This window comes from Halichoeres trimaculatus, unplaced genomic scaffold, assembly GCF_033239565.1.
Source record: "Halichoeres trimaculatus isolate MK-OKI-2021-1 unplaced genomic scaffold, fHalTri1.1 fHalTri1_scaffold_11, whole genome shotgun sequence".
NCBI lineage: Eukaryota > Metazoa > Chordata > Actinopteri > Labriformes > Labridae > Halichoeres > Halichoeres trimaculatus.
In genome coordinates this window covers 27,749,246-27,768,178 of record NW_027437189.1, presented here as the reverse complement: position 1 = coordinate 27,768,178, position 18,933 = coordinate 27,749,246, and the positions used below count along the sequence as shown (strand labels likewise).

Here is an 18,933-nt window from a genome sequence, read left to right as displayed (position 1 = left end):
ACGACTTAACTCGATTTCCTCCTTGAATACACCCCTGAGTTGCAACGTGTGGCCTCAGAAATTGTAACACATGAAGAGATCAGTCACCAAAGTTAAATTTTGAATGCGTAGCGTTCAAATGACCTGATCTGTTCGATAACTTGCTGATATTTTTATATAAAACATACATTTTCAGAACGTCTGTAAAGAATTTGAGACAGAAACCTACAGCTGTACTCCCAGTTTCTTATGGATCAATGCGGATCCACTATCTGAGTCACTCATCAGTACTTGCAGCTTAGAGGGACTCTTTATTCAATTGGCTCTTTGGTTGAGCTAACCTTAACAAATCTCGCGATAGCTGCGTCCCTAATCACTACGTAATGTGCCGTGCTGCTTCTAGCGGCGCTGGTGACAGTGCTGAAAGCTGTTGGGGTGAGTTTTTGTATTTATACTCTTTAATCATCCAATAACTGAAACTTTTTCGAAATTATAAACTTACACGTTGTGTTTTCTTATAAATTGGGTGTTTAGAATTGAACGGGTTATGTTGCGGTAAGTCATACGCAGAGCTCGGGCCTGGGTGGGGGCTGCCGTGTTTTTCCTCTCCATAAATCACCCCACATAAGGACCAAGCACTCCGGTTGCTTACTGTAGCCGCTATTAGCCACGTAGCACTGTGGACGCCCTATCTTAAAAATAGTTAAAATGTGTTTGTAGACCGCTCACTGCGCCTCAAACGGGGCTCTGTGTGTGTGAAACCGACGACACGTGCTTGAGACGTCTACGTCGAGCTTTTCTGACGGACGCTGTTATCGTTCAGGATTGAGCACGAGCCTCCGGTCATAGCTTCTTTGTTGTCCCGTCCTCGTGTTGTTAGCTCCCATAAAATTATATTCCTACCATCTCTGTCAGAAGAGATTGTGGTTAAGCTATCTCTACTGACATTATATTTTGACCTTGATTGGTTGGGAGTGAACGTAGCTCCTGTTAAACCGAATGGTTATGTTTCTATGTCAGGTGCTTGTCTCTGGCGCAACGACTTCTCTAATCCGTACTCCTATGTATACATAAATCTATTACTTTACAAGACCCATTTTTGTGTTTTCAGGGTGTCACCCAAAGCGGTGTCTAGGGCGCGTCGAGAGGGGTGGCCAGGGGTGGCAACAACCCCCCTGACTCCAGCTGGTCACCCCAAAAGCCGAACCATGATTGGTAGTTAAGTTAGCAGCTATTTTAGAATTATTTAAAGTCTTTGGATGTAAATACCTGTTAGCTTTAGTCACATTTTTGTCTTTTTTACCTTTATATTTCTAGACCCCAAAAACTTAAAACATTTAAGTCTAGCTTTAGTTGGTCTGAATTTTAAGTTAGCTTTTAGTTAAAAACTTTTCCATTTAAGTCCATTCATGTAGCCAATAAGAGAGTGGTATTAAAGCTGTACCAAATGTTGTCATAAGCAACACTTGCTTCCTCTAGGTTTTCCACACTTTTTCTCTTGTATTATCTTTGTGTAATGATTTATCCTTGGCTCTCCCCCCAATGCAAATCTACTATGCTGTCCCTCCTGAGCTCCAAGAGTAAGAAAAGGTCATGACACACAGATAAAAGTGTGTCATAGAAGAACTATTCTTACTCCAAGTCAAGCACTGTTTACACTTTGGCTCTTGTTTTAATCTCTGGCTTAAAATACAAGTCCTATGGACTGCAGTGCACCTTTATGACAGCCTTTGACTGTAGGGCAGCTATCGAATATTTTAGTATTTGAGTATTCTACTGAAAATCCCATCAATTAATCGAGTAATGGGGTAAAATAAATTTTTGTTTAGTTGAAGAGCAGTTATTTTTCAAATGAATTTTTTTCTCTTTAAGAAATAGAATTTTCTGATACAGCACGTCAATAAGAGCACTTTCTTTGGTAGCTCCAAAATTTGTAAACACATTTTTTGTGCCTTGTACATCTCATCAAATGTTGCAGACCCAAATGGCACCCGTTTTGTAGAATGACCCATTAGTCTCCAAACTCCAGAAAAGAAGCTGGATTTGTTGCTAGTTGCTATTTTGTATAAGAGGTAGCTTGAGGGGTCTGAAAACTCTCTTAATATGGCCTCAGCTCTATTTGAAATACCACTCTTTGATCTTTTTTTAAAATTAAACGATTTTTTGAGGCGGAGAAAATTACTCGAGTAATTTTTGTAATCGAGTACCTCGAATCGTTCGAGGAATCGTTTCAGCTCTATTTGAACAGACAGTATTACTAAATGTGTCAAACAGATCTTCAACCTGTTTAGGTTAAAGCTGCTGGATACTACACATTGTACATTCAAAGAGCTAAGATGAAAGATTTACCTTTACCAGATACCTTGTTTTAATAGATTGAATATTTTACAGAGGAATATGTCATCCTCATGGTACTCCTAACATCAGAAGTTAAGGCAGAAAAAAATCCTGTTATGAGAGAAAGCTAGAGAAAGTATGAACATACCATTTTTTGTGCCTCACAGCCCTTCAAAGTATGATTTTATTTATTTTAGATAATGTTTTAAACGAGTGGAATCAAGGCTCCAGACTTTACATTAACAACAGTGAATATTTTTTGGTGGAGTTTCAATGTTAAGTTATATTAATGTTTCTGGATCATATTTTCTAGATACTTGACCCTTTCTTCAGATTTTGCCCTAAATCGGGTATAATGGGTCATTAACAGATTGGCTTGGTTTACAGTTAACCCTTCTTTCCTGTTTAATGGCTGTCATCCTAAACTGTGGTTTATTATTCATCAGAAAGTGCTGAAACAGCCAATTGATGCTGGTGGTTACATGGTTGTACAGTTCCCTTTTTTCTGCGTCACCAGAGCTGCAAAGGGGGGAGCCTAAAAGCTCTTCCCCTTCAAGGTTGTTTTCACTGGAGTCGTCTCTGTTGACTCCTCACAACCTTTAACCCACTTAGCTAACCCATCTTGTGATGACTGACTTCTCTGTTTTTCTTTTTTTATCAGCTTTAGTTTTTGTAGGTCAGCATTCATCCTCTTATGAATGTAAAGTAAATACTGAGGTAGTTGTTTATGTAGTTTGTCAGGATTTGACTTTACACTTACTGATATTTGAAGTTTAAATCTCCTCGAAACTTTGTGGAATCCATTTAAGCATTTCACAGTGTTAGAATTTAACCTTCCGGGAAGTCCAAGGGTTGGGAGACATTGCAACACAGTCGCAGCAGAGCAGATATCATGTGTCCTGGCCTGGCTCACCCGGCTTGTTTTCAAAGCAGTGTATTGAGGTCAACGACACTCTGCCACTACCTACTGATGGGGATCAGTTTCTCACAAAGTTTAGACAAATTTCTACACATGGTACACACTCAACAACAAACATTTCTGGTCCTGAATGGCGAGGTATGCTGAGGACTTGTTGAGCCACAGCTCCTCTCAGCTGCCCAACATTGTGGGCTCTATCCAGAGGCATCTGAGGAAAACCTATTTTTATACTTGTGAGTCTGGGGGCAAAGAATGAAGTGGTCTCAAACTGAAACCGACTAGTGGTGCTCTTGTGGTTCATGGAACAGAAAATGCGAGTGATTTAGTCAGTGTAATTCAGTTCTGCTTTTTGTTTCTGATCATGTTTCAAAGGAAGAGAAATTATGTCTGTAAAGCTAACCATTTGCACTTTTCTCCAACAGTATGAAGTGAAACGGAACTGAATTTTTGTACCATCCGCAACTGCTTCAAGTTCAGATCACGACAAAGAAACTGAAGATTAACCTTCCAAAACAAGCAAAGTTGCAACACCGAAGACACGCGGAAACAAAATAAAGGATCACTTCAAGGGTTTAAAAACACAAGAAGTAACCAAATCCTGAAACGACCAAAGACGACGCACATCAGCCCAATCGAAACGCGGAAGAGAAGCAATCCTGCGCCCAAGCATACTCTGAGAAGACAACAACTGATCTGAAACCAGAAGTTTGTGCCTACTCAACAGCTTTGATAAAGCACACGTCCCAACGCTGCTCCTAGCCCTCCTCATCCTCGCCACACCACCGACTCGCCACCGGGGTGTGGAGTGGGCTGCTATCTGCTAGTTTCCCCCCCCATAGTTCCCCTGTCTACCCCTCTCTTCTTCTCCTCCCACTGTTTTCATTGTATTTTTTCTAAGCGGTGTTATTACACCTGCGTTTGCCTTTTTGCGCCCGATTTCTTCCCCCTATTTTTTTTATTTTTATTTTTTTTGCTGTATGCAACCATCCAGAACTTGTGCCAGAAACTTGTAACAAGTGTGTGTGTGTTCAGCTGTGTGCGTGAAGAGATCTGCAGGAACTTGGAAGATTCAAGACGACAAATAAAGGTGGGTTTCATTTGTAGTCCCTCAACAATGTGAAATCTATCATATTGATGAAAACTGTGGTTCTTCAAGTACGTTTGCATCTTGTGATTTCATTCATCATGTTTTCCTCCTCAGTGGTTTGAGAATCTAGATGAAACTTTTGGTATCAAAACTCTGATGGCATTCAGAGACTCTATTTGCCCAATTGTCCAGATGTACAAACACTGATTGCGAAACTCTCAGTTCTGACACTGTTTGGCCAGCTGTGTGCAGATTTGGGCCTTAATTTGGACGTTTGTTTTCCTTTAAAACCCTGAAAACAAATACCAGGGAATATGCCTCTTTTTTGCTTCAATGACAATCACTTTCGACAAATATGTGCAGAGTTTGCAGCTTTTGTGATCAGTTGGTTGAAGGAGAATGAATTGATCTTGAATTATCTTCCCCCTCTATTACATCAATCCAAACATCTCTGGCTTTTGGACAAAAAAACAAATATTCACTCCATTTTCTGATGCTTCAGATCAAACTGATAGTGCTGTATTGTGCAACTTTCCTTGCACAAAGAAATCATAATACCTGTTACTGTGACGTGATTTTGTCAGCTCAGTCAAACTGCCAACCCTCAAATGGTTGGACTGGTTATTCAGTTCAGTTTTAGATTAATTTGATTGTCTTCCCACACCCAGCCCGCACCTTTCCTTCTGTCGTTTTCAAGTCTTACCCCCTGATTTCGGCCTCCTCTGGGGGATTAAAGCCCACAGCTGTTTTCCTTTTGTTTGTGACACTTGGCACTCTGGCTGACTTATCTGCCTTACCCATTATGTTTGTTCCTTCTCTTCACCCTTGCAGACATCCAGCGGTGTATCATTTGGGTGGTTACATAGGAATTAGTACTTAACAGCCAAGCAAAAAAAAAAAAAAAAAAATCAAACAAGTAATCGAGTTCAGCAAGTGCAAGTTTGGTCCGAGTTTATGGGAAAAAATGGGCAGCCCCTGGAAAGGCTTTGTTGAGTTTACCTTGCCTGCGTCGCCACCCACCGCGTTTGTTAGCGCTGACCTGAGCAGCACCTCCCCTGTCGGACTCAGCCTGTCGCCATATGGCCGATCCGTAAGTTCCACCTTCCCACCTCTTTTTCTTCGTGCCCCACCCCATCGAACACCCATCCACCCACCTTGCCCTGCATCTCTCTGCTGTGAATGGCCTAACCTCTTTCATCCTTTTCGGGCTCCCGAGACAAGCCTCTACTCAGTATTTACTCGCAGGGTGAGAGGTGTTCTGCTTATTTGACTGTAAAAAAAATTGGCGTTCTTTAGAAATGCACTTAAAGTCCTGCTATTCTTTTTTTTTTTTGTTTGTTTTACTTGTTGCAAAATCCATAGAAAGTACTCGAGCTATGAGACCGTGGGACTTAATCAAGGCTGAATCTATGAAAACACTGATCTAGGCTTCACAAGCGCAAAAAAGATGAATCAATTGTTCCCTGGAGAATTTAACATTTTTAGCGGATTTGTGTTTTAAGTGCCGAAAAGAAGAGGCTGCTCTGGGACCCCCCTCATAACCCATTACCCATCACCAACTTTCTGTCCACTGTAGATGCACTGCTGTCATTTGCATTTTCTGATTCTCCATCCTCAGTAGTTTTATTTCACCTTCCCTGGAGTAACCTCTGCAAGAATGCACTTAAACCACTTCCTCTTCCCTGGCGTTGCTGAGAAGTTGGTCGATATTTTCAGGTGTTATTCTGCAGTGTGTGTAGAAATGTGCAGGTGATTTCTACCTCTTGGCAGTGCTGTTTGTTACTTTGTGGTGTCCAAGAGTTCAGTGATACTGATTGGTCCTTTTGGTTCTCTGTTTGTGTTGGTGTCAGGGTTGCTGTAATTTTGCAAACGTTTGATTTGTTGGGCCACCAAATATTGGTGCACATGCGAAATAACTGATGTGAAGTGGACTGGTCGGGCGTAAGCATAAAAGTAATGACAGGGAGGTAATGGTACTTTGCGAGACAGACAAAAATGGGGACATGTCAGAGAAGAAAATTGTGTAGGAAGAAATGAAAGGCCTTGTACTTTTTAAAACAGCAGAGAGTGCTTGTTTATCACCGTTATGTCTCGTCCATCTACAGCTACAAATAAGCGTACAAACATATCATTTACAGCTTAGGATGCAGGCCTAATGATTCCCTAAAAATATCTGGACATCCAAAGTATATTTTAAGATCATTTTGGTGTTCAACTTTATTTTATGACTCTTGCATGCAATGAAAAAAAAGAAATACAAAATTTACCCCTCCTGTCAAAATAAAAGCATGTTTGTAATCACAACAGGAGAGAAAGGAACTCCAGCATAAAGTTGTACAAACTGCAAAATAAAAGCCTCACACACAGTGAAATCAGGCAGTCTCTTCCCCGAAGCTTGTTCATAAAACTGGGTAACTTAACCCTGGAAAACGATACTATTTTATTCAACCAGCTGTAACTACATTAACAGGCAAAATGTAAAATGAAACACCATACACAAGTCAGCTAAACTTATTTAGATGACTAAAAGCCATAAAGTTTGACTTTTTGATCCTCTTTTCATACATCTTGGAAATCTTTCTCTGTGTCCAGAGGGAAGCAACCTGAACTCCTGACACGAGTCAACTTTGGACAAAAAAAATGTAAAACAGTCATGACTTTTCTCCTTTTCAAAGCCATTGCCTCCTCCCAACAGCATATCCCAGTCCTAACCTCAGTGTCAGAAATGGAAAGAGGCTCTTCTGAACCTCCAGTGGCTCGCAACACTGGCCCTGCCCCCTCATCCTCTACCGGCCCCGTGCCAATTCCCCGCTCCTCTTCGGTCTCATGCCATCCCCACCCAGGGGGCAAAAAACACAAGCGGACTCCGCTGTATCAGAGATCAGTAAGAGGGCATGTTTGACTGCCCTGTGGCCAGCTGTGGTCATGTGACTGCTGCTAACAGCATGGTGTGTCGCTGACAAACCAGAGTGAAGTGGTGGATTCTGATTGGTCAGATTTTATTATTAACAGTAGGTTTGTAACAGAAAGTGGAGAGTTTTGGACCACGTGTGTGTCTAACCTTGATGCATGAAATTAAATTAAGTTGTTTTTTGGGTGATTTTAGATTTGATCACATGACTGTAGAGTGAACTTTAGCTTTCAGTGCACGCCACGTCACTAGTGAGCAAAGCAGAAAGTGCCACGCTGTATTTTTCTCCTTTTTATTTGTTCAGTCAATGTCACTGATCCTATATTCAGGTGTTGTGCTGTGTGTTCTCTACTGCTGAAAACCAGAAACCCCCAGAAGACTCTGTAGCTTTACTTTTCTTTTGTTCCTCCCCACTTCTCTTGAAGTTGCCAAACCTGCATGTTGGAAGATTTTTTTAATTTTAGTTCTTTAAGGTTGGCATTAAACACCACATTAACCTGCCTTGTTTGTTTTTTTGCCTGCTTCATGTTAACACACAGCTGGACTCATTTTAACACTTGGTGCTCTTCTTCTCCAGATGAGTTTTGACCCTGGCATGCTCCATAACAATGGGCACACTGCATACGCCAATGGCACAGGGCCTGGCATTCGGGAGACAGGCGTGGTGGAGAAGCTGCTGACCTCCTATGGGTTCATCCAGTGCTCAGAACGTCAGGCTCGTCTCTTCTTCCACTGTTCCCAGTACAATGGTAACCTGCAGGAGCTCAAAATAGGAGGTGCGTGTCTGACCTCTGAACCGGTCCACTCATCACAAATACTTTACATACTGGAGCTATGATTCTGAAACTACAGTTCTGTTGATCATTGAAGTGAGTGTTTTACGTGTTTGTCCTCTGCTCCTCTCCCCTCAGATGATGTAGAGTTTGAGGTTTCCTCTGACAGGCGCACTGGCAAGCCCATAGCAGTGAAGCTGCTTAAGATAAAGCCAGAGGTGCTGCCAGAGGAGCGCATCTCGGGCCAGGTGGGGCCAGACCTGCACGCCTATCCCTTTACTGTGCTGCATGGTTATATTCATCCAGTTAAGGAACACCGTTTTATTTTTGGTTCTGTCCTTGTCTGTCAACTTAATATATATATATATATATAAACGTATTTGGCCCCTTGTATCCCTGTGGGCAGTAATTGTAAATGTTATTGTGAAATTAGAACCCCAGCCCTCCCCTTAAACCCACATCTGAAGTCCAGATTCTTCCATTAGGAGTTACAGTAACTTCTTATTCCTAATTATTATTATTATAGCATGTTGTGCTGACATGCATGAGTGATGAAAGAGTTGAATGTCTTCAAACAAATATGGTCAAGTGATCCATGAAGCACAGAATGAAATCTTAGAAACTATAACACATCTTTTTTTTTACCATCCTGGCTGAGCTTGACTGCTGCATTGGTAACTCAGAAAACTCAGGACTGTGTCATAACAGACGCCACTGCTTGGGTCATGATTTATAATTTATAACATACCAGCGATGCCCCCTGTGTTGTAATGTAAACGCATCGTAAATCTACATGCATTAAACAATACAGCCCTACTAAGCTGTGTCAGGAGACCTTACCAGAGCTTGATTTATAGGTCACACATAAGCACATTCATAACAGTCTAACCTGCTTACCTGTGGGTGGTGCACCACACCTTTGACACTTGATATACTTGTTACCGTGACGTTTGAAATTCAGCCATTTCATCCATTTATTTTGTATTAGCGTTTTATTTAGGCAGTGTATCTTAAAGTAAATGTCCTGGTTTACACTGGAAAAGCTGTGTTGTTAATGATTTCCACTTTTTTGCAGGTTGTCTCAGCAATCCCTGTGCATCTGGATGGAAAGTCTGCTCCTGGCCAGGTTCCCACTGGCAGTGTTTGTTATGAAAGAAATGGGGTAAGAGAAGCTGCATGGATCACAGTTTGTTTGATAATTGCAATCTGATTTAAAAGACTTGAATTTCTTTGAGTGGAAATTCTTGTCTGACTCTCCATGATCTTTTCTCACAATCATGACACATACTCGGTTCGAGTGTGTGCTGCCTGAACTTGTTCAACTAGCAACATTTAGCCATTGTCCCTGTCATCTTGCATCTTCTTCTCATAATCTATACTAACCTCTCATCCAAAGAGAGCATTGCTGCCTTCTTTAAGGGTCACTTCTTCAGTACACTAGTTTACAAGCCTGATATTGATGGACAAGTTCCACCAGACCGTCCCCAAGCCCTCCTTAATTGATGCTTACTGATGTCATGAGATGTCAATGAGTTAATCTTCATGACTGTCTGTACTGGACGAGCAAGCTCAAATCTTGATAACCATTTAAGGTTTTTAAGCAGTGGATCGAGAAGGAGAAAGAATGGTCAAAGTAATGTTCAGGAACAAGGCTTCAGGTTGAAGTTGAACCTCTGAGGGCTATAAAGCCTCTGCAAACATTGATAGCCCTCAGGCCAAATCAGTGTCCCACAAGATTAAATTTTAACTGTGCAGATGATGCTGTACCATTTTAGTATCAGATCTCAGCGTGAAATCCAGCACAGCCTGATTAATGAAATTAAGAATTTAAAAACTTGAAACTTTTCAATAAATGTAGAGCGAGGTACTTTAGCTCTGCTTGGTGAGGTTGGAGTTGGTAGATGCGCACTGGTAGGTCTTTACCAGGTTTCACTAACGTTAAAAGTTACAGACATGTCTCAGAGCACCGAGCTGTGAGTAAGAGTAAACGGTCTGCTCACCTCCTGGACAACCACTGCTCAAACCGAGTTTACAAAGTTTGATTGTTGTCACATTTCAAACAATAATACTCTAATTTCAGATAAGTTCATTACCAGGGAAAAATTGTCTTGGAACGTAGTCATATGGTGAACTGCTCGACTGATCAATGCACGTGTCTTAATCTCTTTTGATTGACTGCCCACAGGAGGTGTTCTACCTGACCTACACTCCTGATGATGTTGAGGGGAATATTCACCTGGACACTGGCGACAAAGTCAGCTTTTACATGGAGACCAACAAGCAGTAAGTTTTAACAACAGTTTTATCACTGTTATGATTTGTAATTTTGCTCCTCAGCATTTTTATAATAGTCGCTTTGGTTTTCCTCTGTTTTTCAGCACTGGAGCAGTCAGTGCTCGTAATATTCAGCTCGTAAAGAAAAAGCAAATGAGGTGCCAGGGTGTGGTGTGTGCAACAAAGGTAAGACGCTGATAACATTTTATAGACCTGTTATAGGCCTGAGCAAGTCTAGACGTGGTCTGGTTTTCTTTGACTGCTGACTCAGCTGCTAACTCAGCCGTGTGATGTGTTTCAGGAGGCGTTTGGATTCATTGAGAGGGCTGACGTGGTGAAGGAGATCTTCTTTCACTACAGTGAGTTCAAGGGTGATCTGGAGGCTCTACAGGCTGGAGATGATGTTGAATTCACCATCAAGGACAGAAATGTAAGTGTTTGCTGCAGAGGACTACCCCCCGACCTAAAACAGCAACCCCTGTTAAATTTAAACAACCTGTCCTTGAGTGTTTTAAGCATCGTTTTCATTTGATGTTCTTGTGGCTGTAGGGTAAAGAAGTAGCTACAGATGTGAGGCTGCTCCCCCAGGGAACTGTCATCTTTGAGGATATCAGCATTGAGCAGTTTGAAGGCACTGTGGTCAAGGTTATACCCAAGGTTCCCACCAAAAACCAGGCAAGAAGAAACTCCACACTTTCATTTGATGATCTTAGACTGTAAAAGTATGGCCGACAAGACAAAGTGGAAGAAAACTAACATGGTGTTTCATCCTTCGCCCACAGAATGACCCCCTACCAGGTCGTATCAGTGCCCGAATTGGTTTCACTGATAAGGAGCTTCCATTTGGTGAAAAGGACACAAAATCCAAGGTGACTCTTTTGGAGGGAGACCACATTACATTCAACATCTCAACTGACCGCAGAGACAAGCTGGAGAGGGCCACAAACATCGACATCTACCCAGACACCTTCAACTTTACCAAGGAGAGCCGAGAAATGGTGAGAAGTGCAAAAAAGATTTTTTTGGCAGGTTTTTGGACTAGCAGAGTCCTTATTTGGGGTAAAAAAATATGTTACTGGTTTTCTACATCCTATTTGTCTATTTACAAAGATGTGTGCTTCAAGTTCAATTTAATACTAACTAAAGTTTGTCCTTAATACAAACTGATTTATTTTCTTCCAAATCTGTGTTGCTGCTTGATTTCTGTAATTGGTGTGCAGATACTTCATCTTTTTAGTTTTATTCTGAATTTTTTCCCCAATATTGCAAACAGATAGGCTAAATTATTTAAACATTTTTGATTTTTTAACGATAGATGACAAAAACAGGGCAAGAAAACTCCATTATAGGTTTGGTTCCCTTTATACTACCGTTACGGTTAAAATTGCGTTGTTTTTGTTCTACTTGCAAAAATATATTAACTATTTAAAAAAGTAAATGCTTATTGAGACATTAACTTTATGTCACCTAATCTTTTGTAGGGAGTGATTGCAGCCATACGAGATGGTTTTGGCTTTATTAAATGTGTGGATCGGGATGCGAGGATGTTCTTTCACTTCAGTGAAGTTCTTGAGGAGAGCCAGCTGCACATCTCTGATGAAGTGGAGTTCACTGTTGTGCCTGTAGGTCCTTTTCGTAAGCTCTTCACAAACATATATGTACTCTGTGTCATTATTTAAGGGAATACATTTTGATTTTTATATGGTAAAGTAAACTGTGAGCTAGCCGAACTCTGTCTCTGAATGTGGGTTTTAAATGTGTTTTGCTTGGAGTTTAAGAGTTTGTCGATGAATAGGACGCTGTGATTGAAGGTACAAACAGCAGTCAAAACTCAACTCATATACTGGCTAATTTTTTTTAAATATAGTTTTTCTTATTCTATGCAAGCATTGCCTGATCAAGTGCAGCATTTTGTTTTTGGTAACTTGGAAGGTTGTAAGTAGTCCTGTACAGATCAAAACTCATCCCTGATCAGTTGGGGTCGCAAGTAATGAGCAGGTAGAAAATAAATCATTCGAGCAAGAAAGCATCGTCGAAATATGCGCTTTGGACACCAGTGTTTGACCATTTATACCCATGTGTTTAGGAAACTTTAACGTTAAAAGTGGCCTCAAATCGTTGTGAATTCATTGATATGAAGTCGAGCTCGAGCTTTCTCTTCCTTGCCACACTTGATAAACAAGCTCCATGGTGTTGGTTAGTGGAGTGTACAGAGTACAATATGACAAATTAGATTGTTTTTAATGCATGCAACACAGCAGACACTGCAAAGGCACATCTGCAGTTGATAAGATGCATGTTTGACATTGTGAAAGCTCACAGGAAAGAAAAAAAAAGGTTGTAAAACAAAATTTATGAGGATTGCATATTCTGCATTCACAGAAAATTTGTATTTGGTTGATGTCTGCATTTTGGAGTAGTAGTTAGACTTTTGAATTGGCAGCTTTCACAGTCTGTTGTACTCTGAAGCATGCTAACTTTCATAGTCGTACAGTTAGGGCTGCACGATTATCGCAATCGCAATGTCAGCACATGCAATTCAGATTTTTCTCCATGATAACCAAGCAAGTCTGTAGACTCATCATGACACAACTTTTTTTATTAAATCGCGAGCACAATCGCAATCGCAATATTGTCCACCTAATCGCAAATCGCACCTTTTCCCCAAATCGTGCAGCACTACGTACAGTGAACGTCTTCTGAACCAGACTTCCACAGCAAAGAGCATGTTAGAGTTTGGACATTAGCGTTCCTGTCATACCAGCTGATGTGTTCCTGAAATGATCTGTAGAAAGGAGTGGGAACCCAGATTATGTACACATTTGAATGTGCCTGCTCTAAAGTGAGAGTCCTGTCGTTTCCAGGATATGCTGTCAGCTCAGAGGAATCACGCAGTGCGCATCAAGAAGCTGCCTAAGGGCACGGTGTCCTTCCATACCCAGTCTGAGCAGCGTTTTTTGGGAGTTGTGGAGAAGGAGCTTATGGCAGCCAAGAATGCCAGCCCCACCAAGAGCAAGGACAAGGTAAAGTACTACACGACTCTGACATATTACTGCACAAGAAAAATATGCTACATGAGAAACAGAAGCCTGGTTTAGTGCCTCTTTTCCCAACTTTTTTTATTTTAAGTTCTAATTTTCCTCTTTGCTTTCTCCTCCAACAACATCCTGTTCATGCTGGTTAGAAAAAAGAAAAGGTAGGACGTAGACCTGCATGAAGCTGTAGACATGAAGTTATAAAAATAATGATAAAGATTATGTCAGAGGGATGGCATAAACCTGTATCAGTAGACTAAGACATTCACTAACTCTTAGTCGAAGAAATAATCCTTCATTGATAGCACTTTGAACAATCTTAAATCAGATATTAACTCAGCGTACAGCGACTTTATTTACCAGTGTGATGGATTTCTGTCTCTCCATTTTTAAAGGTTAAAGTTGTAGAAAAGGTCAGTCTTTGCAGACTCGCTGATTGCATCCTTAACCTCTTGAATTGACAGCATGGTGTTTGATCACCATTTGATAACCATGGACTCAAAGTTTCTGTCACTGAGTGTGCCGAAGGGCTGCACAATTACCGGTGAAACAAGAATCACAACCCTGAGTTAGTTTGTGGGTTTGATTTTTTTGTTCTCGAGTCCCTCCTAAAAAAATGTAATAGCACCTGGATTATTGATTTAATCCACCCTCACACCTTTCTCCTTTGGTCCTTCACTTAGTATTTGGGTTTGAGTTCCAGCAAGACACGACAGATCACAGACTTGGAACAGTTGGTGCATTTTCTGTGGTTAGGCAGTCTGGACATCCTATTTTATACTCTTTGAATTTCATACTGTAATAATGTACTGTTGTTTTCCACATAGTGATTGGTAATTCTGCAGCCCCACACTGTAACATCCACTTTTTGCTGTAAGGCATGATGAACTAACTAGCTGTTACAGAGTGATGTGCTGGTGCTTCTCGTATGCTCTTGTAGGCTACCTGCACACCATCTTAAATCCACTGAATAACCTCAAATCATCAGAATTAATCAGTTTAGCTAGCTCACACTAGTTTTGCTGAGAAATTTTTGCAGCATTTATAAGGCGAGACTGCTTGTTCAGGGCTGGGGTGAAGCATTAAAATAATGTATTTTTAGGAGTTACGATGTTAATCCGTTCTTTTGTTTCATCCCTGCAGGAAAATGATGAAGGAACGATTGCATATGAAGACTGTGGAGTGAAACTCACTGTGCCATTTCATGCCAAGGATCTTGAGGGAGGAGGGCAGCCACAGGTTGGAGATAAGGTAACTATTAAGCCGTACATGATGAAATAGTGATGAAGCTGGTGATATAACAGTTGGTGACCCTGCTGAGGAGCTGAAGAGTATGAGACCTGCTGCTTATGTAACCCATCATTTGGTTGTTGTGTTAAGTGTTGGTTGAGTTAGAAATTTTGTCCACGTTTGTGTCAAATTACATCTGTCTTTTTCTAGGTGGAGTTCTCAATCAATGAAGTGAAGCGAACCGGCCAGCAGAGTGCAGTCTCCATCAGAGTCCTAAATAGAAACTCATCCAACGCCAAGAGGCTGCATGGATTTGTCGCAACACTGAAGGACAACTTTGGCTTCATCGAGACAGCAAATCATGACCAGGAGATCTTCTTTCACTACAGGTACGCATTGAAGACCGCTGCAGCTGATTTTATCTTACTGCACAGAAAGATCGGAAAACTCATGGTATGTCTGTTTCCTCTTCAGTGAAATGTGTGGAGACTTGGAGAGCTTGGAGCTGGGAGACACAGTGGAGTACACCCTCTCCAAGGGGAAAGGAAACAAAGTCAGTGCTGAAAAGGTTACTAAAGTGGCTGCAGGTATGAGGACTTAATCTTTTTTCATTTCAATTGTTTACTATGTACAGTGAAAGGAGGAAATGCCTGGAATAAAAGGCTGCTGTTCTCCTCTTTCAGTGAATGGCATTGGTGATGACATTGTGGCGACAGTGATGATGGGGAAAGTTATCCGTCCCTTGCGCAGCGTGGATCCTTCACAGACAGAATACCAAGGGCTTATTGAAGTCACTGAGGAAGGTTGGTGTCAAATATTAAAGTTTAGATTTAACTAACTTTTAAAATCACCACATGGAGGCTAATTTTAGATGCCATGTTTTGTTTCAGGTGGAGCCAAAGGCCAGAACTATCCATTTGGAATTATGGGTATGGCTAACAAGGCAGACTGTTTGCAGAAAGGGGAACTTGTGAAGTTCCAGGTGTGCACAGTAACCCAAACTGGGCAGAAGATGGCGTGTAATGTTGTCCCTCAACGTAGAGCCATGGTGGAGTGTGTCAAAGACCAGGTGGGGATCAGTCCTGTATATTGTCTGTGTCACATTTATCAGAAATGAGGTGACGCTCCAGTCAGTAAATGCTAATTCAGAATGCTAAAGATCCACTGTTTTGTTCCTCCAGTTTGGTTTCATCACATATGAGGTTGGTGAGAGCAAGAAGCTGTTCTTCCATGTTAAAGAGGTGCAAGACGGACTGGAGCTCCAGACCGGGGACGAGGTGGAGTTCTCAGTCGTCCTTAATCAACGCACAGGAAAATGTAGTGCCTGCAATGTGCGCAGAGTCAGGTGAGGATCAGCAGATTCTGAAGATACCGCCTCTATACTTAGGTTCATTCTAACTTGTGCTTTTCTAAGATGATCAGGGTTATAAATATTTTATGAAAATTTTGTGTGTAACTCAGTTTTGATCCTGATTGCTCTTTGCGTCTCTTCTGTCACAGTGAGGGGCCTAAACCGGTGGCGACTCCACGTCCTGATCGTCTGGTGAACAGATTGAAGAGCATCACTCTGGACGATGCTAGTGCTCCTCGTCTGGTCATCGTTAGACAGCCCCGTGGTCCCGACAATTCAAAGGTACAACCTCTACAGTGCCATAGACACATTTCTGAGGCAGCTGGGTTTTTTTTTTATCAGAATAGAGCTCAAGATAGTGACATTCTTGCTTCAAATGAAAGTTCCTCAAATATAATGGATGTTTAATTATGATGTTGCCAATCAGTGAAAATTTTTTGCTCCTCAATCTGGAAAAAACTAAGCTGTTCACTGGATTATAGGCATCTGAGTTTATTAATATGAAGAAAAAAATGATTTGACTGTTTTAAAAATGTTTTCTAACTTTACTCAACTTTATTTTTACAATTTCTGCTGATGCACAGAAATCTTCTATGAGGAAATCATGCCCAAGATTGCAACATATAACCTGACACACAGAACAACCAACACAGAGAAGCTACATAAAACTAGCGCTGCACCATTAATTGAATCACAACTGCGATCTGAGAAAGTGTAGTTATGCAATCACACAGAAGGCTGCGGTTTAAATAGCTAAACACGAGTCTGTGTGTTAACAAATGTTCAAACCTCTGCCTCCTGACTCAAACTTGAATGATTCTGGTTTGAAGTTTCTTCACATGTTTACTCCTAAACTCTGTATGTTTACAAATGTAAAGAACCCGTCATCATAGAAAAAGAGAAACAGCAAAAACATGATTTTAATTTAAGGAGATTTTTTATATAAATTTGTATTTTTGCAAAAAATCTGTTAAATTGAACATGTGACGTGTTTTCTGTCTGAAATGGGAACCTTGCTACGTAGTTCAATGTTGAACGGTATTTTCCCACATAAAATAAATAAAATTTTGCCTTAGAATCTGAACTAATAGGAAGGTATAGAAGTATTCTAACTTAAAGGCTGTAACATTGATTTTGTCTTGTCTGTGTGTCTCTGCAGGGCTTCAATGTGGAGCGCAAGACTCGCCAGCCTGGTGTCATCGACTGAGCAATACAGAGTCCCCACCCTGTTTGGTGTTGTTGGAGTTTGTCCCAAAGGGCCACAGCAGGGTATAAGGGAATATGATTTGACACATGCTTGTACACAAAGTCATACACAGAACATACGCACACATACAGTAATTGGCATGTGTTATCTTCGTCCCCATTGATACCTGCGCGGGAACTTTTCTCATTCCACAGTTCCCTGCCTCCCCCAGTGTACGCTGTACTTGAGTTCCAACCCGCGGTGCACATGGGCTCTCTGAGTGTGTGTGTGCGTGTGTGATGTATCCTAAAGTCATTATAGTGTGTAATGGAGGTATTTGTTTCTGAGGGCCCTGACCCTCTAAATCAGAGTGATGACTGTGTGGCCGTCTACGTCCCGATCTTTGAATCTGCTTGTCTGGAATTCTGCACCTGTAATCTGTCCCGTGTGTTGAGCGAGTGTGGCTGTTGGCATGTCTTTAAGCGTCTGCTCCATTTTCTTTCTCATATGTTTGCTTACCCCTGGAAACTTGAAATGGTTTCATTCTGAAGTTTCCACTACTGTATGCTTTCCTATAAGACGCATAAAGCAAAGTTCCCTCCATAAGGAGGATCATATTTCTCATACGTGCGAGCTTAAACTGAGGATTCTTCTCTGCTCGGTTTTTTGAGCAGTTTTTAAAATGCTTTATTGAAGAGCTGAAGTGAAAGCATGGTGTGAGTGTGATGTATGTGAATGTCAAACTAGTTAATCTGATGGGATTACTTTACCAATCTGGAGCCTTTAGATACCTTTTTGGTATTCACATGCTCCACTAAAGCAATTTTCTCCCAGGTGCAGAATTCCTCGTGGCATCTTATATCTGCAGTTCTTTTATACTACTTTTTTTCTTGCACATACTTTTTGCTTTTTTTCCATTGAAACTCAATCTGCTAATATTGAATTAAGTAAGAATAATAAGGTGCCTAAAAACTACAAGCAAAATAAAATGAAAAAAAAAAAAAAAACAAAGAAAAAATTAGATGTATCCTCTGTTCCCAGCCAACCGCCAAAATATCCAGAACAATCTTAGGGTGGCTTTTTTTTCTAGTAGAAATAATACTGATATGCATCCCAAACCTGTGGGTTGAAATATACTGTATGTAATGTGTGCTTTTTTTTCTTAGTGAAAGTTCAAACTTCAGATATAACGAAACAAATTTAACTTAAAGGAGAGAGGTAAAGTATTAGAAATCCAGTTTAAATAAAAAAAAAACACAAACAAAAAATCATTAAGAATCAGGTAACCAGTTATTGTGCTCGGGATACTCGGTGGGTATGCTGTCGTGCCTCTGCACATTAAGTTACAGTCGAAATTAATTTCAACTTTGGAGATCACTGGGTTTCAGTTGAACCACATACAGAGGTTCTCATGTTCTTTTGTTAATGGTCTTGAATGAAACAAATTAAAGTTTTATGAAAATCATCCGCTGTTTTGTATTTTTTTCATTTCTTGAAGTTTGCTTTTTTAAAACTACACAAAAAGAAACCTCTAAATTAAGTATGCTGTCAGTCTTATTATATTTAACAAGAACATGCATCATATACAATGGTTCAATATAATAATAAAGATGCGGTGCAGTAAAACAAAATAAAAATGTTTTTAATTTGTTTTTATTCATTTTAATTCAAATGTAGTTGGCACGAGCGTCATCTGACTGCAGGAAAATGATAACTCATGTTCATGGTGGTAAGGTCATTAAAAGGCATAAACATAGGCACAAATCCCGGGGGGGACGCAGGGGTCATGTCCCCCACTTCCATAAAGTTGTCCCCCCCCAAAAAAAATCCAGTTGTAATGAATTTTCTAAT

The 18,933-nt window shown here is 40.7% G+C and overlaps 1 protein-coding gene across 3 annotated transcripts; it reads left to right on the top strand.

The window, feature by feature from the left end:
- The first annotated feature begins 317 nt into the window (after nucleotides 1-317).
- Nucleotides 318-18,547, top strand: csde1 (cold shock domain containing E1, RNA-binding). 3 transcript variants are annotated; one of them, XM_074680978.1, is made up of 21 exons: nucleotides 318-414; nucleotides 3,658-4,322; nucleotides 5,154-5,412; nucleotides 7,811-8,009; nucleotides 8,145-8,254; nucleotides 9,082-9,168; nucleotides 10,192-10,289; nucleotides 10,385-10,466; nucleotides 10,582-10,710; nucleotides 10,830-10,955; nucleotides 11,063-11,278; nucleotides 11,762-11,902; nucleotides 13,145-13,303; nucleotides 14,459-14,566; nucleotides 14,756-14,934; nucleotides 15,020-15,132; nucleotides 15,229-15,348; nucleotides 15,436-15,614; nucleotides 15,727-15,890; nucleotides 16,046-16,178; nucleotides 17,056-18,547. In XM_074680978.1, exons 3-21 carry the CDS (start codon nucleotides 5,287-5,289, stop codon nucleotides 17,101-17,103), a joined length of 2,517 nt encoding a protein of 838 aa, XP_074537079.1. In that variant the 5' UTR covers nucleotides 318-414; nucleotides 3,658-4,322; nucleotides 5,154-5,286; the 3' UTR covers nucleotides 17,104-18,547. The 3 variants fall into 3 exon arrangements, with proteins under 3 accessions (XP_074537079.1, XP_074537078.1, XP_074537080.1); XM_074680977.1 differs by having other exon boundaries at nucleotides 8,145-8,311; XM_074680979.1 differs by lacking the exon at nucleotides 5,154-5,412 and having other exon boundaries at nucleotides 8,145-8,311.
- The last annotated feature ends 386 nt before the right edge of the window (nucleotides 18,548-18,933 follow it).

Bases quoted from the DNA above. Each gene is read 5' to 3' on its own strand.
- csde1 (XM_074680977.1), top strand. From the start codon at position 5,287: ATGGGCAGCCCCTGGAAAGGCTTTGTTGAGTTTACCTTGCCTGCGTCG. The intron at 10,711-10,829 runs GTAAGTGTTTGC...TTGTGGCTGTAG, and splicing joins TCACCATCAAGGACAGAAAT to GGTAAAGAAGTAGCTACAGA. The intron at 11,279-11,761 runs GTGAGAAGTGCA...AATCTTTTGTAG, and splicing joins CCAAGGAGAGCCGAGAAATG to GGAGTGATTGCAGCCATACG.